Below are 26,660 nucleotides of genomic sequence, written 5' to 3'. Positions count from 1 at the left end.
AGACCTAGCAAGCCACGTGTACATTCTGACCTGTGTGCTAAGATGGAGGCTATTTAAGGCAGGGAGACAGGAAGTTAGAACTATAGAGTTTTATGAAAAGGAAGTTAGGGCCAGAGAGTTCAACTAGGTGTTCTCATGAACTTCCATGAGCCCAGCTCCTCTCATAGACCTCCCACTCTGATCAGCTTCTGTGAAGTGCCAGTTCATCTTTACTGTGGCTGCATGAAAATGGGGAGTGTGGGAATGGTGGTGGTGGTGGAGGTGAATTCTTGGCCAAAGACTTGGGAATACTCCCTTTTCTTTGACAGAACTTAAATTAAGTAGCTCTGTTTTTATAAGGCGCTGTGTAAAAGATGCAGAACACTAAGGAACAGATGTTAGTCAAAAGCGTTCTATTTCAATGATGTTCCTGTTATTTTTAGCAGGATTTTTTTTTTAATAACAATCCTATAATATTTGTACTAATTTTTTCTTTTTTTTAGCTTACTGCTTTGAAGCTTGTTTCCTTTTTGTTTCAAAAGACCAGACAGTAGAGTCCCTTCCTTCCTCCCTCCACACAGTCACATATATCCCGCTTGTGAGATAAAGAGAAGCTAGTCCACAGACAAGCTCTAGGGACACAACCTGATCACATATGCCCTAGGGGTGAGGCAACTGGCCGTCCTCTTTTACCCCAAATGACTGACAGTGAAGACATCCAATTACAGCTTTCCCTTCCTTGTTTGAGGCTCTGAGAGGGAGATTGCCTCTTATCTACCAGAAATAGTGCAAAGTTGTAGGCAAGTAGGCTTCATTTTTCATGAAAAAGTTTGAAAAACTTTATAGAACATTCACTTTTTTGTTCCATTGTTGTAACTTAAATTATCTCTGGATTGGAATAGCTCAAATCTTACATGGTACCATATTTTAGGGGCATTATGACAGTTTCTCAGCTCACTTTTTTCCAGATGAAGGACTGTCAGATGGCAAATGAAGTCTTGGTGTAGAGGGAGACAATAGTCCCAAGGTTTCCTGGTGCAGGAGACCTGTTTTATGATGGGAGATCAAAGAGGTCCTCTCTGAGGAAGCACCATTTAGACTGAGAGGGCAAGAACATGGAAACTTCCAAGCAAAGTGTTGGGGTGGTGTTGGTGTTGGGGGAAGAGGGAGCATTTCAGGCCTCAAGTACTAAGAAAGTTCTCTGTACCGTTAGAGAAATGAGTTCACAGTGGCTGGAGGATGCTGAGAAGTAGACAAAGCAGTCTGGGATGAGGAAGAAGAGGAAAGAAGGGACATGACCACACATTTGGAAAATAGCAACCCAGAGAATTAGTCATCTAACAACTTGCAAAGTGTCAGGTGGTTCATTAGTATTTTAGGCACTGGGTTTCCAAGAGTGATTTCATTCAGCAGCAGATGATTGTACACATCTTTACTGCAATTCATTGGGAAACATTCCAAGGAATTCAGAGACCTGAAATGCTCAGCAGCTATTAGTTCTTAGAATTCTGTGTGCCCTACTCTTAGCTCTGCCACATTACTTAATCCTCTTTCTTCACACATACCAGTATGGATTCAATGTCCCATTGAAGTGTCAAAAGAAGGTACACTACTCACTCCCCGGTATATTTTATAGTTTATATGAAAATATGAAGTAAAATAAGTAATGGAAAAAATCATTCAAGCAATATGATCTCAAGTATGTACAAGAAAAACAAACGAACACACAAAAAAAATCAGACTAGAAAAAAGAATGGGAAGAAATACACCAATATGCTAATAGTGGTAGTCTGAGTATTAGAAATAAAAGTGATATTTTTCTCATTTGTTGGTTTGTTTTGTCTTTGGTAACTCTAAATTTTTCATGTTGTTTGTAAAAAGAATTTCTATTTAAAAAAAAAACTCACCTAAAACACAGAGAGTTCTATCAGAACATGTATACAGACCCTATCCCATAGCAACTGTATGTCTGTTATTTGTATTTTGATTGCTCAAAGAGAACTCTGAACAGAGGCTTGATATCATTTGCTAAATATGAGGCTATGAAATTGAAATGTATTTGTGTAATTTGAACATATTCTTTGATCCAGAGAGCTATTTGAATCAATGCAGAAAATGTTAAAATAAATGACTTGCCTGAAAACAGAAATATAACTAGGATAGATGCCAATATATGATTTTTCTAATAATCCTTCCTGCATCATATTTTGCCTAATAGTCAACTTAAATATATACTACATATATTATAAACACAAATACATATCAATTATTCTCTGTAGTTGGACCATTAATTCTTAGAATTAGACTGGTATAATTTTGGAGGTGAAAAGAATAAGAGAAATCTAACAATACAATTCCACTACCATCTTTTCACTCTCCCTCCCTCTATTCCATCCATGTGCCAATCAATCATCAATCAATCCATCAAGAAAGAGAGCTTTCCCTGGGAACCAGGCACTGGGCTAAGAGCTTGTCACAAAGCAGTGATCATACTCTTGCCTTCATGGGGTCTATATTCCAGAGGTGAAGACAGACATCAAACAATTTGCGCAGGTAATGAATGCTTTAAAAGAGAGGTACAAGAAGCTATGTGAGCATGGGGGTGAGAAGAAGCAGGGCTGGCTAAGCTGGCTGGGGAGGATGGAAGCATGAACATCTCTGAGAGGTGATGCTTACACCAGGATATGAAGGATGAGTTACTATGAGCTGGTACCCTGGAGACTGAAACCTCATTGTAGCTGCAGAGCTCACAGGGAAAGAAGTGCCCCAAATGAAGCTGGAAAGGAAGACTGACTGTGCAGAGCCGTTTAAAGCCCCGTAAAGATTTGGGACTTTATTCTGGTAGAAACTGGAAGCCTCTGAAGGATTTTAACAGAGGAGTGCCAAAAGGAGGTACAGCATTCTGGCTGTCGCATGGAGAATGAACAACAGGAGGGAATGGAGGTCAGAGGGCAGTTATGACCAACATTAACTAAGGAATGTTCATGAGGCCTTGATAAGAATGATTTCTTCAAAATTTCTCTTCCATTGGTCAATGTATCACCTACCAAAAAAAGGTATTGTCCATTGCTTCTTACAACCTTCTGCATGAATTAAAAGAAGGGGAATCCCAGTCACTGAAGCAAGCAGCCAGCTGGATAAAAACATGGTTGGGTCGGGTTTTGGGGCCCAGAATGTTTTCCTATGTCTGGGGAGCTCTGGAGCCTGTGAGAGGAATCGGTCACACAAATAAGCGGAAACTTCTTTAAAAGAAAGTTTGGGCCAGCACTTTCTATTAAATATATTTTCCCTAGAGATATGATAATATTAATATAGAACCTGAGTTCATAAATAAGGTTTCCCAAATAGTCAATTATATATTTTACCCAAAAAGCACTGAGTAAGCACAGGGAAGTAAAAGTAAATATTATCATACGCACCTCCCACCGCCAGCCCTCTTCCAAAGATTAACTACAGCAAAGTGTAAGCACTTTTTATTAAAGGTAGCTTTGCAAATTTGGTTTCTGTACTTGGGTGGCTCCCATGACGTGAGCCAGGCTGGTTCTGGCATTTGTTGTTGGACTAAAAGGTTAAAGATAACAATGTCTTAAATTCTTTCTATGCTTAGAGGTTTAGTTCATTGAAAGAGAATGGTACACATGTCATTTCCTAATATTCTGAAGGCTCTTTCGGGTGGCAAACATAGGGAGTTTTGGAGACTACAGCGTGGGGATGAGTGCCAAAGGTTTTATGAGGCCATCTTGCCTCTCTCCTCCTCTCCTCAGTCCCCTGACCCTATCTTCCCGCTTCCCAGAGGAAGAACACATGCATCACAGCTTTAAATGACCAGAGAGAAGCAAAGAAAAGGATTGGAAAAGAGTTTCTGAAATTTCCTTAGCCACATTAGAGAAAACGCTTAGTCATATACTGATTACTAACAAAAAGAAAAAGGTTGCTGGTCTCCACAGAAATAAGCCCTTGTTTGCCAAAGCTTTCATCCCACAGGAAGAAATCTACAAAGTTCAAAAGACACCTTTGGGCTGAGGGTAAAGAGCAGAACTAGAAAAAATTAAATCTCTCGTGAAAAGTGGAACATAGATACAGCTACTCAATCATGAGCCCAATTTTTGTCTCACCAATTTCTCCTTTAACAAAATTTCAGAACAACTCCAAGCACGGCCTAGGAAAATCCCAGGAGAACAAAGTATTTAAAAGATGGTTCTTTTCTAGGTATGACCATAAGGATGATACGCCAACATTTCCAGATAAAGAGAGCACGCTTAGCGTTTTTCTCCCTGTCTCTCTTCTAAGATAGGCTCTGTCAGGACGAGTCCAGAACAAGGGTGGGAAGCAGACTCCAACAGGGCTGCTGGAACTGGGTACAGCATGAACACCTGGCCTGTAGGGGACAGGTGTCAATGCCCTCAGGCCAAAAGAGTCACTTTAAAGGAAGAGCGGGGTTTTTTCTTTCTGATATTTATCAGACCCATTGTGTAAATTTCCCATCTAGACACGTTTCTGAAAAGGCTGTTGTCACTATTTCTACAGTAAAGAAGTTGAGGTGATGCTGTCTCTATTTTAGCATCACAATTGTTCAACTAGATACCATAAACACCTAAATAAAACAGGATAGTCCAAGTATTTGGTAATAACAATATATGAAGTAGCAGCTTCCTGCTTTCATTTTGTCTGCTCACCCAATAGCTTATACTTACAAGTCAACTTGCTTCAGAGGGATCTAGTTAGCCAAAAATAACATTAAAATGTAAGCAACCATAATAAAAAGCATCAGAAAAATATAAACACTGGAACCAGAACACAAAATAGGCCTGTATTTTTGTGAGTTAAGTAGGAGATGTTATTACCACATAAATGAATTCAACATCAACAGAAGTAGTAATGGCTATAATGTATTAAGCTTCTATTATATCCCAAGCACTGTGGTAAGACTTTTACATTCACTCTCTCATCTAATTTCGCAACAGCCCAATGAGGTAGATACTATTATCCCCACTTACAGATGAGGAGATCAAGGCATAGGAAGATTTAGTAACATGAGCCGAATCACAGACTGGCTATGAGCACAAAACTTTTTATTATGACTCTATAGACAAATGTGTATACAACTTTAAAAAAAAAAAATCTGATTTCTGACTTGGGTCACATGCACCAAGAATTCAATTTTTACTTTCAGAGAGAACTTTTTTTTTCTTTGCTAGCCACCATAGGATCCAATTAAAATATAAATGAAAAACTTGAAAACTTTCGGAATTCACTGCACCAGAGCCTGACCTGTAAGCACTGACAACTCACTCCTTCAAAACACTAGCAAAAATTTAATCTTCAGGGAGATGTCAGCCTCCCCTTAGGGTCTCTGTAGGTCTTGCTGTTTACTAGAAAGCAAACTAGTTTGAAGACCTTTTCACCCCGCAGCAGATAGAATCTTTTCACTCATCACCACAGAGAATCAGAAAAGAGACCATGTTTCCATGACTAAGAACAATGTGATCACACCAGCCACAGACTCTGTCAAACCTGTAGAATGGAAATGAGAGAAAGAACCTGTAGAGAGCATGCAATAAAGCAGCAATCAGTAAAAAGCAAACAATCTTCTTCTTACTGCATGGTACTTGGAGATTCAACACATTCTCAGGATCTAGAATAACACAGCAACAATGAGTCTGGTATCTGATATGGCCACTCAGAAGAGCACCTGATATACTGGGGGTGCCAAAAAAATGTGTACAAGTGGACACTTCAGTCAGCGTTGCTCAAGCTGTAGTTTGTCATAATCAGAAGTGTCTGGATGCTGATGGTAACCACTTTGAGCACCTCTTGTAGTTACAGAAGTCAAACGTGACTTGTATTCATCTTTTGTTATCGGTATATTGAGTATTACAATTTTAATAGTTTTTCCTTTCTTAAAATGTGTGTGTGTGTGTGTGTGTGTGTGTGTGTGTGTGTGTATATATATATATTTGGCACCCTCTGTATATTATAGTATATCCTATAATCTTTATTCTGCCACACCTGTCTTCTTCACCTTCTTGGAGCCATGTGCTACATACTATATATTAGGTGTAATTGCTACATTTTAAACGTTCCACATCTGGCTACATCTGTCTCCATTGAGGCCACAGGTCTGCAGGGCTGGAGCTGTCATTATGGCTCTCAGAGCCCTGCTATTTAAAGTGTGGTCGGCAGGTCAGCAGTACAACCTAAGAGCTTGTTAGAAATGCAGACTCCCAGGTCCTACCCCACGCACTGAATGGGAGTTTTCAGTTTTACAAGATCCCATGTTTCTTGTACACACAGTGAAGTCTGAGCAATACTTCCCTAGACAGTCTGATGTAGTAAATGTGCTGGAGGGATTAGGAATCTGCATTTTAAATAAGCATCCTGAGTTGCTGTGGTTCAAACAGTCTCTGACAATACTAAAAAAAAAAATCTGCTTCCTAGTCCAAATGATACTATATTCCTTATAGTAACCTGAGTTTTCCAGCTAAAACTGGACACACCTGACACACTCAATTGTAAAGAAAATTGTGCAAGGTTAAAAGTAGAAGTTTTTAATGAATTTTTAAAAGCCAGTGTGTTCTAAAAATATGAACATGATTAAAAATTAGAATCTCCTTGGGTGGTTTTTCAAAACACACAGCTCACTCTTGCTGGGGAGAGTGGGAGAGGGGCTAGTAACACTGGCCCCTCTCCTAAGGAACTACTGCTATCACTGAATTACTGTGACAACTGACAAGGGGGATAGAGAGATGTTTTTAAAAAAACACAGCATGAGGATGACAAAAAGACAGTGAAAATCATCCAAAATATCATAAAACTGGATAGATCCATGGCTACTGTTTCGGTTTATTCCAGACTTTTATATTCATCCAGACATATATAGACATGTATTTTATACCTAATGGCTCGAATAGTAGATATAGTTTTGTATATTTTTTTCACTTAACATTTTTATAACATGGGTATTTTCCCATGTCATTAAATATTTTTCAAAAACCATTATAATATTTGCATAATAGTTCATTGTCTTGCTAGACTAGGATGCATTTTCCCTGTCTTCCTTTACTTCAGGTTCTGCACAAAGTGTTTAGATCCTATCTGCTCTGGGACCAGATGTTTATCTTTGGTTCTTGGTCACCGACTTTTTAACAATCCCCTGCAGCATAGTTCAGGTATCCAGACAAGCATCCCACAAATTAAATCTGTTTTTCTTGCTCTATGTCTTCTCAACAGCTTCTGCCCTCCTAACTCTACCCTTCCACCAGGCTCTCCCAGAGTCCAAGACCAACCCATTGGTCTCAGAAACCATGCAAATGAGAGCTAATGGGAGAGGGCTACTTGGTATTACGGATAGTGGTCTCTACATTTCTTAGTTCAGTTCAGCCTGACCTGAAGTTGGTTATAAACTCTAATCCCAACAGTTAAATAATCCCAAGGCTAAATCCATTTGGGAAATCATGCATATTATAAGCCTCTCTGAGAGATTCACAATGACCATTGGCATATGCAGAAGCCATATAGTTAATAAACCTAAATAAGTTGACTAAACCTAGGATCTGTCAGTTTTATTTGACCCCAGAAGTTTTCTAGCCATACACTTGCATAATAACCCAGAGAATTGGAATATCAGCAAACACACTTTGAGAAGCATTGGTCTGTCCCATTAGTGAAAGAACAAAAATTTCATGCTATCCAGGAACTTTAGTGTTGCTCAATCAGGCCCATAGGGCTCGTCCTGCAAATACATCTGATTATAATTCTATTTAATCTAAAAATTCAATTCTGTTCAATCTAAAAATGTAGGGTCCCTCAAGTTGAGATTATGCTTAATATTTGATATCATACATAAAGGGTTACTTTCTTAATCACACATATTATTTAAATGCTACCCATCACAGTCATTCCTATAAAATACAGTAATCTTTTGTATTTCATAGTAATTAATAATTTACAAACACTTTTACTTGCATTGTGTCTGATCCTGAAAACCAGTGTATGAGAATGGAAGACTATGGGTATTACCACCATTTCACAGATGAGAAAATGGAGCTGGAAAGCATAGTAATTTATTCAAAGTCATATAACTCATAATAGAGTGGAGAATCAAAACTGGAATTTCTGATTCAATGAGTTCTATCCTTAGCAGTCATTGGAAACCTCTCAGTTTCATATGCCTCAGCCTTATTTTCATATTCCCTTTCAATGCCCTTCACTATTTTTCAACATCATTCTTAAAATTTAGAAGTAGAGTTAGAGTTTTCTAGAGAATGTTTCTTTTTCAATGGCTATATTAAACTGTATCAGGATAGAGGAAGGCCATCAGCTGAAATAACTGATCATTTGAGGAGGGACTATCAAATAAACAAGTTTAGCTAGTTCAAGCATATGAAGGAATACTTAGATTGAAGAAAATTGAATCCGATATAGAATTCCGTTTCCTTCAATTTAACAAATATTTTTGAGTGCCTACTATGTACCAGGCCCTGTATGACTGTTTGAGGGGAAACACCTGGGGGTTAAATGGCTGTTCACAAATCTGTACTATAGCAGACTTGGCAACAGAGAGAAATAATTTAGAATAGACAATCAGGTTTAAAAAGATTCCCCTTGCAATTAATATTGGGTCAGACCTATTATTATCTTTGGGCCACAGAGTTTGGGACAGACTTGGAAAACAAAGGATGTTTAAAGGCAAGCCAAAAAGATTGCTAAGTGGATTAAAAAACAGTATTTCTAAGGAAAGATTTATGAGAAATATTTATGAAACAGAAATTACTAAACCCCAAGATGAAACAGGTGAGTTATTTCCTGAGAATTTTCCTTGAATACCTGGAGTGTGGGGTATAGTGACAATGACCAGCTGTGTACCTGACTGTACTGAAGGGGTAAACTGTAATGTCATGAATTTGAATTAAATATAAGAAAGAAAAGACAAGCAAACAATACTTGGATGGGTTATTGGAAGGGACTTTAGTCACTATTAGAGATTCTGTATATAATTGGGATAATAGTTTTTAAAAAAACCTCATGAGGGTTTCACACTTGGGTAATTCATTGATATTGTTTAAAGTTTTTAAGTCCCGAATTAAAATGCAAAAACTATTATAACTATCCTATCTGGACTGCTTATTTGAAGTTTAAATAACATTTTGGCTGTTTTGAATCTCTTTCTTTTGCAGGAATAGAAACAGAACAAAACCTCCAGCTTCAACAGTATTTTGTTTATACCTATAAGAAATGTTGTTTAAGGGGTTGTTTCTTAAATATTTCCTACATTAAAAAATTTGTGGGAGGATTTCCTGTCAAGATGGTGGAGTAGGTAAACGCTGTGCTTGCATCCTCTTACACCACATCAAAATTGTAACTACAGAATCATCACTGAGAATCGCCTGATATCTAGCTGAACAGAAGCCCTACAGCTAACGACATACAGAAGAAGCCACCTTGAGACTGGTAGGAGGGGCACAGACACAGAGCGGGCTGGTCCCACACCCAAGTGAAACCATTAAAAGAGGGTTATCTCAGCTGCAGAGGTCCCCCCCCCCTTCCACGCCGCTGAAGGAGCAAGGGGTCCAAGACCCATACCAGGCTCCAACGCCCAGGATTTCAGTGCCAGAGAGAAAAGTCCCCATAACTTCTGGTTGTGAAAACCAGCAGAGATTGTGGCTGAGTGAGACAGAGGGTGGCTGGAATCCCAGGCATGCCTATTAAAGGGCCCACGCATGGACTTACTCCTTGATGGATTCACTTGCTGTGACCTCCAGTGCTGGGGCAGCAGCTTGAAAGGCATCAGGGAAATATGGAAATAAACTTTCCAGAAACTGAATTGTCTGGCCTCGGGTGAGGGCTAGAGTGGCAGCTTTCTCCTGGTTGGGGGAGCTGGTGGAAGCCACTGTATCTTTGTTGAGCCCTTCCCAGTGTGAGACACACGCAGTCACCATATCTAAGTCTCCATCAATCTAGGTAAATCATTCATTCACCACCCCCCCCCCACCTAGTGATTCTGAGACCCCTCCCACCCAACTTTTGGGCACACTCAAGTAGCTTCCAGTGGCTTTTCTGGACAAAGGCCTGCCCTGGCTCATGCTGCAGAATTTCCTAAAATCTCTCAAAGGTTCAGAAAACCCAAATAAGCAGTACCTGTCTTCAGCCTGTCCCCTACCTCTGGGCTGCCCGAAGTCCAGCAAGAGAAACAGCTAGTTTTTGTTTTGTGGCTTGGCTTCTCAAGGCATCTCTGAGCACAGCACAGGCTGTTGCCCTCTGTGAATTGTTCATTCATTCCAGGTGGCCCCTGGCTGGGTGTAAGCTGTGGCTGAATTTGGCCCACAGTGGGTCCCCTCCCAGGAGGCTTCAGGGCTGGCACACCCAGTGACCAGGTCCAAGCATGACATACCCAAAGGGCAGACTGGGTAGGCACCAGAGCACTGCTAAGGCAAATCCTGCTATGTAGGGTCATTCCCTGCATAAAAGCTCCTCCACTATAATCACAGCCAGTCCTCATAACCAAACAGCCTGAGGATCAATCCCTCCTACTGATGTGGAAACAGCAACCAAAGCTCAACTACAACAGGAGCGCATACACAACCCACACAAGGGACATACCTGGAGTACCCAGCTCAGGTGACCAATAGGACAATGCAACTGAGCCCCACAGGACACCTACTACATAAGGCCACTTTACTAAGACAGCAAGATATAGCAGCCATACATAATACTTAAAAACAAACACAGGGAGGCAGCCAAAATGGGGAGACAAAAGAAACATGTCCCAAACAAAAGAACAAAGCAAAGCTATAGAAAAAGAACTAAACAAAGTGGAGACAAGCAATCTATCAGATGCAGAGTTCAAAACACTGTATCAGGCATCTCCATGATCTCAAGAAGAACTTCGACAAAGATGGAGATAAAAAAAGAATCAGTCAGAAATAAAGAATGTAGTCACTGAAATTAAGAATACATTAGAGGGAATCAACAGATTAGATGAAGCAGAGGACTGAATCAGTGTTTTAGAAAATAAGGTAGCAGAAAATACAAAAACAGAACAGCAAAAAGAAAAAAAAAATGAGGAGTTTAAGGGGCCTCTGAGACAACATCAAGAGTACCAACATTCACATCATAGGGGTACCAGAAGGAGAAGAGAGAGAGCAAGGAATTGAAAACCTATTGGGAGAAATAATGATGGAAAACTTCCCTAACCTGGTGAAGTAAATAGATATATAAACCCAGGAAGTGCTGGAGACCCAAACAAGATGAACCCAAAGTAGCCCACACCAAAACATATCAAATTAAAATGCCAAAGGTTAAAGGCAAAGAAAGACTCTGAAAAGCAGCAGGAGAAAAGCAGTTAGTTACCTACTGGGGAACTCCCATAAGACTTTCAGCTGATTTCTCAACAGAAACTTTGCAGGCCAGAAGGGATTGGCAGAAAACATTCAAAGTGGTGAAAAGCAAGGACCTACAACTAAGATTACTCTACCCAGCAAAGCCATCATTTAGAATGGAAGCACTGATAAAGAGCTTCCCAGACAAGAACAAGCTAAAGGAGTTCATCCCCACTAAACTAATATTATAAGGAATCTTAGAGGGACTTCTTTAAGACAGAAAAAAAAAGATAAAAAATATGAATGATACTAGGGCAATAACTACATATCAACAATTACTTTCAATGTAAATGGATTATTAAGTGCTCCAATAAGAAGATAGGGTGGCTCAATGGATTAAAAAACAACAACAACAACAACAAAACAAAACCAAAACTAAAAACAATGAGACCCTTACATATGCTGCCTACAAGAGACTCACTTCAGATTGAAAGGCACACACAGACTGAAAGTAAAGGAATGGGAAAAGGTATTTCATGAAAATAGAAATGAAAAAACAAAGAGAAGAGGTGGGTTAGCAATACTTATACCAGACAAAATAGACTTTAAAACAAAGGCTATAACAAGAGACAATGAACCCAGTAATTTCACTTCTGAGTATTTATCCTAAGAAACCCAAAACATTACTTCGAGGGGAAGAATGCATTCATATGTTCATTGCAGCACGGTTTACAATTGCCAAGATGTGGAGGCAGCCATTCTGCCAATGGAAGAATGGATAAAGAGGAAGTGGTACATATATACAATGGAACATTGCTCAGCCATGGAAGGGAATGGATTCTTCCCATCTGCAGAGGCATGGATGGACCTGGAGGGTATTGTGCTGAATGCAGTATGTCAGACAGAGAAAGATAGATGCAATGTGATTTTGCTTATATGTGGAATCTAAAGAACAAAACAAACAAATGAAAACAAACTCATAGATAGAGAACATTTTGATGGTTGCCAGATGGGATGGGGATTGGGGGTGTGGGTGAAAGAAGGGGAAGGGATTAAAAAGTACAAATTGTTTGTTACGAAGTAGTCCTGGGGATGTAGGATATACCATAAGTGATACAGTCAATAATATTGTAATAACTATATGGTGTCAGATGGGTACTAGATTTATCAGGGTGATAGATGGGAGGGTTGTTGGGGGACAGGGTGAAAAAGGTGAAGGGATTAAGAAGTACAAAGTAGTAGTTACAGAACAGTCATGGGGATGTAAAGTAAAACATAGGGAATATAGTCAATAATATGGTAATAACTATGTATAATGCCAGGTGGGTATTCGACTAGTTAGGGGGATCACTTCTTAAATTATATAAATGAGTAACCATTATGCTATACATCTGAAATTAAAATAATATGACAACTGTAATTGAAAATTTTTAAAAAGGGAGAAGAAGGTGAAGGGGAATAAGAGGTTCAAAATTCCAGGTTTAAAACAAGTAAGTTTTGGGGATATCATATACAGCCTAGGGAATATAGTCAATAATGTAATAGTGTGGTACGGTATCAGATGGTTGCTAGACTTATCATGGTGATCACTTCTTTAGGGATATAAATGTTCAATGACTATTGTGTATACCTAAAAACAACATAATATTGTATATTAGCTATATTTTAATAAAAATCTTTTAAAATATTTATATAGGACGAAAAACACAGAATTTAAAAATATATAGTTTTAAACAGCAAACAAATAACCTCACAAAATAGTCATTGCGATATAAAGTATAGCATAAGGATATAGTCAATAATATTGTAATGGTGTCAAATGGGTACTAGATTTATCAGGGTGATCACTTTGTAAGTTATATAAATGTCTAATCACTATGTTGTACACCTGAAACTAACATAATATTACACATCAACTGTAATTGAAAAAAAAAATTTTTTAAAGAAATGAGAGGGGAATTTAATTTGGGGGAGGAGTCTCAAAAGGCAGCAATGCTATCTGTGGCATGCAACAGCCTTGGAATAGGATCAAGGTCATTCTTTCCCAGGGCAGGTCTTAAGATCACACTCTTTTAGAATGAGTGCTCTCAAACATCATTGGAACTCCATGTTTCCCCAATTTTATCCTCCTAAATTCTGTTGGCAAACTTCAATGCTATTTTTAACTTATATGAGTGTTGGTATCGAGAAGAATAATGGGAAGAAATGGAGACCTTTATAAAAGAGAAAACATTAAAAGACTTGGAAAGATGTTGAGATCTATGTTAGAGTGACTTTTATATTAAATAGTCAAGTTTTTATAACCCTACCTTAAAGCAACAGAATAATATAACACTATATTTCCTTAAGCACTCGTGAATAAAATTCTATTGTATGATCACAACAAGGTGAATTAAAAAAATAGAGTAAGAAAGAGAGAGACCTCAGACAGAGGGAGAGAGAAGGAGGAGAGGGAGCAAGAAAAGGAGCGAGGATAGAAATTACAAAAATATGCTTTTCAAAAAATGAGATATGCACATATAAAACATATTATTAGAGGTACCATCTAATTCCTATAAAAATATATTTATTGCCCAAAACATACACAATTACAACTACATCAGAATTAGAGACTCTCAATCTCTCTTTAAATGGACAATGCCCTAGAAGAAAAAATTTAATCGAGAGTCACACATATGCAAAAAATAAGCTTTTTCTCTTTCATAAAAAAAAAAAAAAAAAAAATCACAAACATCAGTGTTTTTTTTCACCTGGTACAAAAGTTACAAAAGTGTTCAATATAAAATAAGCAAAGTTTAGTTCCATCATGGGGCAATGAAAAAAGGAAAACAAAAAAAATAGCAATATCAAAAGGAGAGGAGAAAGGAGTGAATGCAAAGGAGGCTAAGAATAAGCAAAGTGAAACATGACAAATGGAAAAATACAGGGAACAGAGAAGAGTTGTCAAATTGCAAATTTCCATCTGGTAATAAGTGAACAAACTCTTCCTCCTTCAAAACTTGCTTCTTTACCTATAGCCTCTATCTCCACCTCTACCCAATCACCTATGAAAAATCTGGGAGTCTTTAATCTAGCTCCAGTCCGGATCTAACCACCAGTTTACAGGAAAGACAAGGGGTGGCTAGCTAGTTTTTCTCATCAGTCCCTGTCTGAACCCTCCAGTTTATTAGCAGTTTATTGCCAGCTTATTGCATATGCTATGCTGCTGCCTCCTTTTGTGCTTCTGTTGTCGTCTGTTAACTATAATGCCTCCTCTTCTCATCCTTTGTCCCATTTCACTCAGAAAGCTCCTCCACTCCAAATACTCCCTGCCCCAAAACTGAGTAGGTACATCTTCTCTCTACTCCCATGATGTCCTATACCACAGTTATCTTTTGGGTTAGTTACTGTCTTTTCCACCAGATTGTAACCTTTTCTGTTTTATCTTTGCAAGCCCAATGCCTAATATGGGGCCTGACATTCTAAAACGCACTAAAAAATTGTTTATTGATTGAACGAATGGATAAATTAAAAGTTAAATGGCATGTGATATAGAAAGTTCACAGCAAATCAAAACCACAATGAGATGTCATCTCACACCTAGCATCAAAAAAATAAGAGGTAACAGATGTGGCGAAAAGAGAACCTTCATGCACTGTTGGTGGGATTGTCAATTGGTATAACCATGATGCAAAACAGTACGGAGATTCCTCAAAGACGTCAAAAATAGAACTATCATAATGATCCAAGAGTCCTACTTCTGGAAATATAGCCAAAGGAAATGAAAACACTATGTCGAACAGATATCTGCACTCCCATATTCATAGCAGCATTATTTACAATAGCCAAGACATGGAAACAACCTAAGTGTCCATTGATGGATAAATAAAGAAATGTTACACACACACACACACACACACACACACACACACACACACACACACTGGAATATTTTTCACCTATAAAAAGAAAATTCTGCCATTTGCAAGAACATGGATGAACCTCGAGAGTATTATGTTAAGCGAAATATGTCAGATAAGTCAGAAAAAGACAAATACTATATGATCTCATTTATATGTAGAATTAAAAAAAAAAAAAGGAATTCAGAGAAAGAGAGAGCAGATTTTATTTGTGAGATTTGTGTTTACCAGAGGTGCAGGGGTACAGCATTAGGAATAGAGCCAGTGGAAATGTAATGGCTGTGTGCGGTATCAGAGGGATAGTAGATTGGGGGAGGGGGGTTTTCACTGTGTGAGGGATATAAATGATAAATGTCTATTACATTGTTTTGTACACCTGAAACTAATAAAATAATAAATAAATAAATAAAACAAGATAAAGGAAGCAAAAAAAATTATAAAATAAAATAAAATAAAGAGGTACAGGGGTGGGGGCTGCAGGAAGGAGGAATTAGATAAAGGTGGTCAAAAAGGTACAAATTTCCAGTTATAAGATAAATACTAGGGATGTAATGTACAACATGATGACTGTAGTTAATATTGATGCATGGTAAATAGGAAAGTCGTTAAGAGAGTAAATCCTAAGAGTTCTCATCATAAGGAAAATCTTTTTCTTTTTTTGTATCTATATGAGATGATGGATGTTAACAAAACTTGTTGTGGTAATCATTTCACAATATATGTAAGTCAAGCCATTATGCTGTACACCTTAAACTTAACACAGTGCTGTATACCAATTATACTGTACCTCAAGAAAACTAGAAAAAACTCAAAAAAATGTGCTAACATTTATATGACTTACTGAACACATCTCCTCTGGGTTTCTGGGGATCTGTCTGTATCCTGTTGTCAACTGTAATCCGTCTTGGAGATGTGGTAGCAGCTGGTGCTACAGTCGTCAGTCTTATGGTTGGTCTTTCTGGGGTTGGTGGTGGTGGAGGTGTTCTGAGTTCTGTGGGTGGGGGTGGGGGTGGGGGTGGGGTAGCCCATGTTGTTGGCTTTGGTGTAGGTCTTGCTGTTGGCCTAGAAGTGGGCCTGTTGGTAATGACAGGAGGAATATATGGTGTCTTCAGGGGCCACCTAGTACTTCCGACATCAGGAATCCAATTACTGTGTCCTCCGTCACCTTTTACAATGGTACCATTTCCCTGTGGTACATGAATTGGACCAGAAGGTTCAATCATGACTTTTGGAATATCTAAAGAGGCAAAAGATTTAAATTAGTGTGTAACCATCTCTTCCTAGAAAGTAAAACATCAAATAATAAAAAACAAACACATCAAAATATGTGCAAACTAGGCTTACTTTTCACATTTAGAATGTTCCCCTACTGTAACTCATGCTGGTTTCCAAATAACAAATACATATGTGTATATACATATAGATACAGATATATAGATATAGATATAAGATACATATTTATCCTGTGAATGGAAGCAAAAATTATATTGGTGTTTCTGTAATAAGTGTAACTTCTAACACAAAAAAAGTTACAAGTATTTGTAAAGTGGAAACAGCAATGAGATTTTTTTAATGCAATTGTTTTTAAAATGCAATGATTTTTAAATTTTTTTAAATGTGAAAAAAATAGAGAATCTATGTTAAGTGTCCCTATGATACATATATTATAAAATCATCTTTACAATTGTCTGAAGACTAATACTTTTCTTTTCCATACTTTATATAAATGTGACTCATGCAAAAACATTTTCCTTAAGTGTTCTACCTATTGTTTTATAGTTAGTTTTCCTTCCTCCTTATTAATTTACACAATAGTTTTTTAAAATAAATTTTCAGTGATCACCAAGACCATCTGTGGAATCTTTTCCCTTGACTATTTTCACCATGAGAAATTAATATTTAATCCGGTACAATATACTGCTGGGGGGAGTATGACTACATGACCCTTCAAAAATCCTTTAATCCCCATGATTTTATGCTCCATGATTTTCAGTAAATGTTTCACTCCAAAAAATTTTTAAATTATCTATTATTACATGAAATGCATGCTAAATTACGGCCCTTGGTTTGTGAAAATTTCATCTTAGAGGGTATTTTTTTCATCTTTATGTAGTAATATAGTCATATACCAAAGAGAAAAAATTCAAAAAGCAAAACAATCCTAAATGTAGAGAAAAATAGATAAACATGGGAATGATTTTTTTAGTAGTAGAATTAGCAGGCATAAAACAGAAGAACAAAAAAAGTATGTTATAGTCAGATTATCCCACCATCATAAAACTAATGCTAATGACAAACAAAATTTATTTCTGATTTTTAAGAAAATTAAATTCCCTGGAGGGCTCTAAAATTTCTTTCTAGCTAAAGCGAAGTTACTGAGATTTTAGTCAAGGAATCAAATGCTTTTAAGAGTCGACTGTATTTTTGAGTCTTTAATTTTTCAAAACATCAGAACAAATGATTTTATTATCTGTAGAAAACACAAACTAACATTACAAACTATGAAAATTATACTTCTTTCATAAATTAATCTTGTTCCTTATCTTCCCTAGTAATGGCATTTCAACGATCCTATATTTCCTGCCAGAATTTAGAACTGGGAGACAAGCATTACTCACATACGCAAGTCATTCCATCGCCCTGGTAGCCGTCTTTACATTTACACTTATAGGACCCGTGTATGTTGAAACAGCGAGCAAAGCTGCTGCACTGATACTGACCAAGGGCGCATTCATCTATATCTGCATCAGGAAGTAGGGAAAGAAAGGTTTATTTGGGTGATAAATATGACATAAAAATATATACACAATTTCAAAAAAATGGTGTTTTTTTTTTTTTTTTTTGGAATGTGAAGGTCCATGTAAAATTGGCAGATAAACAGAAGAAATAAAGTGCGTGGGCATCCAGAGCTAGTAGTGGTTGAAATGGATTTCTGTTTGTTTAATGCCAGTACCCTCCTCTGCCCCTGGCACCCCAGTCATCAGCACAATGAAGAGGCCTTTCCGTGCCATAGGAAGAAACAACACAAAGCAATGCCTGGGGTTCATTACCGTGACATTGGTATTTGCCTCCAATGTACATGAGGTCGAAGCCTTTATGACACTTGCAGATGTAACTTCCAAAAGTGTTGACACACTGCCTAAATCTAGGGCAGGAAGCTCTTCCAGTAGCACATTCATCAACGTCTAGAAACATAAGTCAGTTGCATTTTAGGAAGAGCAATAGCATGCTCAGATGAAGTGGATGTTTAAATAAATAACTGCAAACAGTTGCCTGGCACACAGCGACTCATCATGAACTTCATCCAGCTGGTTGCCCCCACAGGCAACATACATTCCACATCTCCAAATTTCAATTCATCTTCCTAACCCAGGCTGCCCTCCTCCTGCACCACAGCTCAGCACATACTGCACCTGTTCCCACCTAGTTGCTTGAACTTAAAACATGAGTCACCCTTGACAACCGTCTTTCCCTTCACCCTAAATCATCAGGCTCAGTTAATTCCACCTCTGAAAGATTATTTGAATTTGTCTCCTGTTCTCTTCACCCACTGCCACCACCCTCATCTCAGCTACCATCTCCCAGGCTACACTGTTAGAAGCCTCCAAACCTACCTTTTCCCAATCTTACCCCCTCCAAAGCATTCCCAGTCACCCACCAAAAAGATTTTACTACAACATAAAATCAGATTAGTACCACATTTAAAACTCTCCTACTCTTTCTACTTGTTTTTTGAATTAAATCCTCATTCCTCACCACGTTCTTGAAGGCCCTGCAATAAACAGTCCCCACCGACCTCACCAGTTGTATCTCAAGCCACCGCCCCTCACAGTCCCACTCTGCTTTAGCCACAGTGGCCCTCTTTCTTTGAAGACCTCAGGAAGATCCCCCTCTCTTTCACTGCAGTGCCTGCACTGTTTCCTCCTGCTTGGCTGATTCTTCGTGTGGCCAAAGGTCCAGGTCTTATGTTAAGGCTTTCCTTGACCATTATTTTCTAAAATAGACCCTTTCTGTTTTTCTCTCTCCTGGTACCTCATATTAAGACTTAGTATTGTTTGTAATTTTATTGGCTACTCATTTCTTTTCTGTCTTCCCCATTAGAATATCAGCTTTGTGAGGACCAAAATCTTGTCAGCTTTGTACATTACTGTACATCTAGCACTTAGTATGATGCCTCGAATACAGAAAGTTATTGATAAATGTCTGTTGAATCACCGAATATCTCCATTCATTGAGTACTTACTACATGCTAGGTACCATGCTAAGATCTTTCCACACATGAGCTCATTTGATCCTCAGAATGGTTCTATGTGCCATTACTCCAATTTTAAAGATGACAAGACTCAAGCTCAAAGAAAGGAAGTCTCTTGCCTGAGGTTACATAGCAAGTATATGGCAGAGCTAGGTTTGAAACCAAAGCCCAGACTCTTAACTATAATTCTATACTGCCTCTGCCTGAAGCTTCCTCTGGTCCCTCATTTTTAGGAAAACACAATTTACACAGTGCATTCACAGAGAGAAGTCCTCTTCTGAGACAACTGATATCTTCTGAAGGATAGCTAAGTAGCTGATATAAGTAACTGCCTTTTTTTCTTACTTCCATCACCTCTTACTTTCTTCTGTTTCCTATACATGCTACTGACAGAGATGCCTGATTTTACAACTCACCCACACAGGTTCTCCCATCAGGAGCCAGCTGCAGGCCAGGAGAGGGGCATTGGCACCGGATTTGTCCTTTGACGACATCACAGCCATATTGACAGTTCGCCATGGAGCACGTCCGGGCACCTGGAACAAGTGTGACTGGATGACTCAGAGAACAAACTCTGTAACTGAAATAACTATGGTTTTTCTTTGTCCTGAAATCAGTGACATTGAATCAACAATGAAGACCAAAAGACCTCAATTATTCAACAGTGTACAGAAAGTAAAAAATAAGGGGAGGAACAGAAAGGCTTTCTCCCCCAGGGGTTCAGAAGTGAACCAGCTCAGTTATCATCTGGGAAAGAACCCTAATGCATTTGAGGAATTAAAAGACAAATGTAAAACTTTATCTCACATGGATGATCTGGAAATTTCTCCAGTGGCCAACGAAAGTGGAGAATAGAGGTATTTTTCCAGATTACTCATGCAAGTGCTGGTCTTAAGTGAAACATCCATGGGACTGTCTCAACCTCACATTAAATTTCTCTAGGGATAGCAGGAGATTTCCAAATGAGTTGTACTATGTTAGCGGATTCTAGTATCACTGTACATGTTACTAAATGTGAACTCACCTCATTCCAAAAAGTTCCATGCTATATATGCAATACTAAATAAAATTAGCTAGCCTTTATTTTATAAAATGCAGCCCAGTTAGAGATAACTAATAATTAACTGATCGATAATTAGCTAACTTAATTGATAATTCAGTAAAAATTAAAATCAAGTCATCAATTGTTGGATATCATATCAACACAACCTCAATTCAATGTTTAGCCTACAGAGAATTTTAAGGCATTATCCATCTTATAAACATATCCAAATGATAATAGGGAACACCATGCATTTCTTTCTTACAAAGACACACATAAAAATCTACTTTTATGTTACTATAATCATTTACTCTTCTCATTTGAAGTAGTTCTTTTTTTTTTTTTAAGAAAAGGGACATAACTTAGTAGACTGTTATAAAGAAATGTAAAATAAAGTGAAAAGGTGTTTATGAATGGCTTATAATCAATCAACGAGCTTGATGGATTCTCTACCAACAGTTTACTGTCCATCTTTATGGGTAGCACAAAAGTCCTCAAATAATCAGCTAGTGTTCTTTTTCTAGCTGGAATAGCTCTATGCCTAGATAGAAGACAGGGAAAATCATGTCGGGGAAAAAAAAAACATTAGAAAATACACTAGTTGTGTTATTCTTGTGCTAAGTACCATTTCCAAATCAATTTAACATTGGCACCCATGGTAAAAGAATGCTAACTATCTAAAAGGGGCAACGCTTATTTTGATTTTCAATTCCTCAGGCACACATGTAAGCACACCCTTACACATCCTGTTTAGGAGAGGGGCCTAGGAGGCCGCCTGCATCCGCACACTACCGGAGCACAGCATGAAAGAAATCAAGCCCAAAGCACTTATAAAACAGTTAAGATTCCTGACATACTTGAGCAGGACCCGTCCGGCATAAGCATGTATCCGTTGAGACAGTAGCACTTGTAGCTGCCATAGGTGTTCATGCACCTGTGCTTGCAGGGCCGCGGCTTCAGGCCACACTCGTTTAAGTCTGAAAAGAGTGGAGGTTGAAGGAGAAGAATCACAGAGCTGCAGCACAAGTGTAAACCATTTAAAATACTTCTCTAGAGTGAAAAATGAAGGAGAAAAGTAGGTCGAGCTACGTAACCAGTTGTTTCCCTAAGAGATAGAGCTTGTTCAGCACTGTCTTCATTTGAATGCCAGTTACACTAGGGACCACCAAGAGTTTTCTATCAAAAGTGACCGAAAGCCTTATAATAGTGAGGAGGCTATGAGAGCTTCTGGAGCTTAAAGTATATAGTACATGTGATCTCTGTCCACAAAGGGCAGTTACTAGTAGTTAGAGTACGCTGTGCCTACCTCATTATCCCTAGAAAGAGCATGCTAACTCCTCATCTATCTGACTCCCATGTTCTCAGAAATATCTGGGTTCCACTAGATTCACTCCTGACATGATCATCTTTTAATTTCTTCCTGTCTCTGTTTAAAGAAGATACTATGTGAGCCTATTTTAGTTTATGGAAAGTATGTGGATTTTAAAACATTAAACTGCTTGGACCTTCCCAAAAGAAAGCTGTATTTTCAAAGAGCTACATGAATTAGCATGATCATTACTGTTGTTTTTCTTGTTCAATCTTAGGTTCTATACTAATCTCAGGTTAAAGAAGAACCTTCAGTTTCCTACTTTAGTAATGCATTCAAGTCACAGAGAAACTTAAAAAGAAAACAACCCTCCAACATACTTTCATTCATTGGGCAGTTAAGAAGGGCATATGGAAATACTAATGAATAATACATAATGGACTATCATTATGTATTTTAGGATTACTGGTTTAAATATCAGTATGAAATGAATTAATAAATAGCACATTGAGAATTTTCCAACCCAAGTTAAACACTGCCTCAAGTGAACATAAAACTCATAATGACATATAAGCACTGAAATAGTAATGGCCAAAATACAGATTTCATTAAAAAGACATATGACCACATGTTTATTTTGTCTGGAACTGCCAGCAGAAGCACTGATTAGCATAATTTAATTATCTATTAATCTATGTCATCAAAACAGAAATATAGATAAATCTAGTGGCAAGTTGTTTTCAAATCTAATCAAATTTAAATCTGACCTGCTCATTTATTAGGAATCTATATAGTTAATTTAATTAAACTACCAAGTTACATTGTTTTTTAAAACCACCAAATAATTATTGCATCTCAAATGTTCTAAATATTTTACTGACTTTCGAACTTAGTAACCTTAACACAACTATAAACAAATCTCTAGCTGTGCAAAGCCCAAGAAGACTAAATAACACGCCTTTGTCATCTCCTATGCTTTCTTCAATTTTATGCTTTGTTGTTTCTTGCCTAGTCAAGAGTATTCAAAACAGAATCACATTATAAGATATTTCAAAAAAAATTTCCTCTAAGATGGTGCCTTGCAGATCATAGTATCCACAAAAATTTGATTTCTCCATGTTAAATGAAGTAAAAATTTTAAATCAAGGAGGAAAAAGACATTCACTCCATTTTTCATATTCTTCTACCTCATATTTCAATATTTATTAAAAATTAAAGTCAGAGAATCTTTTCTCATGTCCTAGGAGTTGATTATTATTCCTAATATGTCCTTGCAGAGTCACACCTGGCTTTGATAAATCCCTGAATGAGATTATAGTAAATAGTATTTAAACCTGAGTACATTGTTAGAGAAAGGTTTTGAGTTTTAAATATTTCTCTGTACTAAGCAAAAATAAAATTGTACAATACATCAAGACAATAGAGTAAGACTGAATTCTGTATCTCAAGGGAAGGATATTGATGGATATAAAATAAAAATGTGTCAACTAAGGACCCTTAGGTTTGTTTTTAAAGAGCCACAGAAACTTCTGTGGGTTTCCTGATAGGAACTGGTCAGATGTTTATAGCTCCAGAAAGCTCATAAACAAGGAATATTTATGCTGATGGAAATTTCTTCAGATACTATGACCATGGACTAAAGCTGAGGTCCCGCTGAGGCAGCTCCAGTCCTGGCTGATAAAGGCCACCTTAGGTTTGCTCTGAGAGTTTCCTTGATTCAGACTGGGGCTGCTGGTGGTCTTCGATCCAAATTTATCCTTCCCTTCCCGTGGGAAAAAGCACTTTGGAGTTAAGAATCATAAAATTGAAAGAAAATGAAAAATTAATAAGAGGTCATAATGCCAAAAGAACCTGGGAATCACTCTGTGACACAATATGGAAAAGGAAATAAACAAGCAGCATTCAATGGGTAGAGATATTTGTTGGCTATTTTACTGTCATTGACACATAAGTATCCAAATACACTGGAAGCAATTTGAGAAGGCCATACTCTACCAGCTGCTGATGGGGCGGTTGACTTTCCCTGACAGTGGGCTAGCGTTGACGTGCCCAGTGACTGCCATCATTGCCCCATCTGCCACAGGCAGGTGGCACCTCAAAACTTCCCAATGACCCTTAAAAAACCCACTGCAGAAATTAAGAAACAGGAGTCTATAAGAATCCATAATTATCAGTATTTACCAAATATCAGACTTCTGCTAAAGCAGGGGTCTTCAGAAGATTTAAAGGATCTGGCATCCTCGTGATGAACTTCTTTTTTCCTCAATTTTCTTCAGGGTTTCTAGTCTATGATTTGTGTACCTTATTTTCTTATTGACACAATGCCTTATAAAACGGAGTTAATATTGGCTGATTCCAAAATGTCTTGGACTACAGAACTAGTAACTCTTGTGTTGCTAGCAAATTAAGTCAGAGATACAAAAATGATGCTTCCAATTTATTATAAATGCTCCTATAATAAGTGGAACAATGTGAAGAACATGAAAAGTCTCCTGATCATATTTTGTCAAGTTAATCTTACAAGTTGATAAAAGAACCCAGGAAAGAAACGTTTTTGGTGTTTTGTCTTAAATTTACTTTAATCTTGCTCTTTCTCTAGAAGTTTATAACGTAATATAAACTATAAGATAATAAAACATTTAATAAATTCTATCATGTATCTGTCTTACCACACAAAGAACAGAACTTTACAATTAAACTACTTACATTCAAATGCTTTCACTATTAAGTATATATTCTTAAACAGCATCTATAAGCCAGGAGTATATTTAAGCAGGTTGGTGGATTCAGGAGCTTGGTAGGGAGGGGGGAGGGAGAAAGGAGCTGGTCCAGAACATAAATGCAAGCTGCACAGCATTGTCATTACACTTCAGGAAACAAAAGAACTAGAAATTGTATCAGCATGCAGACACTGAAAAGTAGCTTGAAAACCTGGAAGAGATTCATTGAATAAAGGAACCCAATGGATTTTTTAAAGGAAAATCATCTTTCATTTGTTTAATGCACTTGGACTTTTTTCCTTTGAGGCTTAAACTGGGCAATGTCTCAGAAGTCTAAGCCTTTACATGTTATCTGACTAAAGTGGAGGTTATAGGCAAACAGATGCCAATATGTCAACTGCCATAACGTTTATCCTTTAAAAACAACAATGACATCAACGACTCTGAAATTAATAGTACTGCCCTAATTCTTTGTTCAGATGTACAAACGCATTAAGTTCCCTATCAGCAGAGACAGTAACTAATAATTTTAACATTTTTAATTATGTCATTCTAAGTTCCTAAATCATTGGGTGAGGGATAGTCATTTAGAAGAATTGTAAAATCATGCTGCCACCTAAGTTCTCTACAAAACTTTTCAGCATAATGAAGACTCTTATTTTTAGTGTTTCTATTCTCACACCAACCCTGCAGGCAAATAGGGTAGGAATTACTCTCCTCTTTTTACTAATTGTTTTTGCTAAAACCCAGACACATTAAATGACTTGCTCACAATCACGTGCCTACTTAAGGGCTGTACTGGAACCAGAACTTAGAATTTCTAATATTACAAATTGTACACTAAAGAAGGAAGCTAACATATGGTTTCATTTCCAGGTAACCTTAAACGCTACACCCTCAATATAGTGGTCGAGGACTTGATTACTTCTAAAATCTACTTAGTAAAAGCCATCAAAACCCCGCCAATCTCAGTGGCTTCGGAATTCCTGACTACCTACATATGAAAACGGAAGTTATTTCGGTATCTGATTTTTTTTTTTTTTTTAACACATTCTGAAACCCAGAGAAGAAGAAGAAAAGCAATGACACTTGATGCAGTGAAAGGACAGCAGAGGCTCTAGGCTTTTCAGAGCACAGAGAACCAGCACCAGGAGACAAGTCCTGCTGCTCATTCCATGTGCTCAGGATGCTGAGGCTGGGCACTTCTGGGGCTTGTCTTAGAACATTTGCAACCAGTGACATAACTGCAGGAAGCCGTGCAAGTGGGAGGAGCAGACCTCCTGAGATAACGCACGCTCACCCCTTGAAGGTAAACTTGTGGCTTGATGATCCAGGGGTTGGAAAAGAGGCTGTTCACTGCCTTGGTCAAGAGGAGTTGGGTAGAAGTGCTCGTCTTCACACCAGGAAGAAGGTAATAAGAGTCAACTTTGAACTGATGTCATTTTTAGCCCTGAAAATCTTTATAAGTATATATTAAACAATGACATAAAGTTGGTGGAGTTCAAAAAGAATCCTTTAGATACTTTACAAAAATTACTTTCTAGTTCTTCACTTTCTTTGTTTTCTAAATTCTTGTTTTCCTTAAAACTTATTACTGTCATCTTTCTTCCCAAAAACATCATTATAAGTTAACAATCCATCATGCTCCCACCAATTTAAAAAAAAAAAAAAAAGAAATGGTCATTTTTAAAAGCATGGTTTTAGTTATCAACAAAGACAGAAAACTGGAAAAGAAAACCAGATTATACAAGTATTGGTTACAATCAGTGTGCTCTGTTTAAGGATACTGAGGTCTTAAATGACCAACTTAAGACTGTTTCCTTATTAAATGTCATGCAATAGTTTAAAATGCTCCAAAATTATGCACAAAGTTATGATTTGCTTAAAGACCTTATTTAAATAAATAGCATAATCAATATTTTCTTTCAAATGTAAGAACTTATGTTACATTTAGGTCACATTTAATTAGAATATATTTAAGAAGTTTTCTGCAAAAAATGGTAACTGTTCCCATTACTATTTTACCAAAATACTATAAGATGGGTGAGATTCAAAAATGGAGAGTCAAAAAGGCAATCACATCCTGTTTCATGACATATATTAATATGTCTTGATATATTATCATGTTATTAATAGTTAAA

The 26,660-nt window shown here is 37.6% G+C and overlaps 1 protein-coding gene across 4 annotated transcripts in view; it reads right to left on the bottom strand.

The window, feature by feature from the left end:
• Window positions 1-26,660, bottom strand: part of NPNT (nephronectin) — a 77,523-nt gene that overhangs the window by 13,741 nt on the left and 37,122 nt on the right. For 2 of the 4 annotated variants that reach the window (XM_074322759.2, XM_074322760.2), the window contains 6 exons: window positions 25,820-25,912; window positions 21,348-21,467; window positions 19,865-19,984; window positions 18,247-18,381; window positions 17,815-17,937; window positions 16,038-16,433 (listed from right to left, as the gene is read on the bottom strand). In XM_074322759.2, coding sequence (XP_074178860.1) covers window positions 16,038-16,433; window positions 17,815-17,937; window positions 18,247-18,381; window positions 19,865-19,984; window positions 21,348-21,467; window positions 25,820-25,912 — 987 coding nt within the window. The remainder of the gene's footprint in view (window positions 1-16,037; window positions 16,434-17,814; window positions 17,938-18,246; window positions 18,382-19,864; window positions 19,985-21,347; window positions 21,468-25,819; window positions 25,913-26,660) is intronic. The other 2 variants (XM_074322767.2, XM_074322775.2) reach the window with 1 other exon arrangement.

This window comes from Rhinolophus sinicus, chromosome 1 (genome assembly GCF_057876585.1).
Source record: "Rhinolophus sinicus isolate RSI-liver-muscle chromosome 1, RSI-T2T, whole genome shotgun sequence".
NCBI classification, from domain to species: domain Eukaryota; kingdom Metazoa; phylum Chordata; class Mammalia; order Chiroptera; family Rhinolophidae; genus Rhinolophus; species Rhinolophus sinicus.
This window is presented reverse-complemented; position numbering and strand designations above follow the sequence as displayed.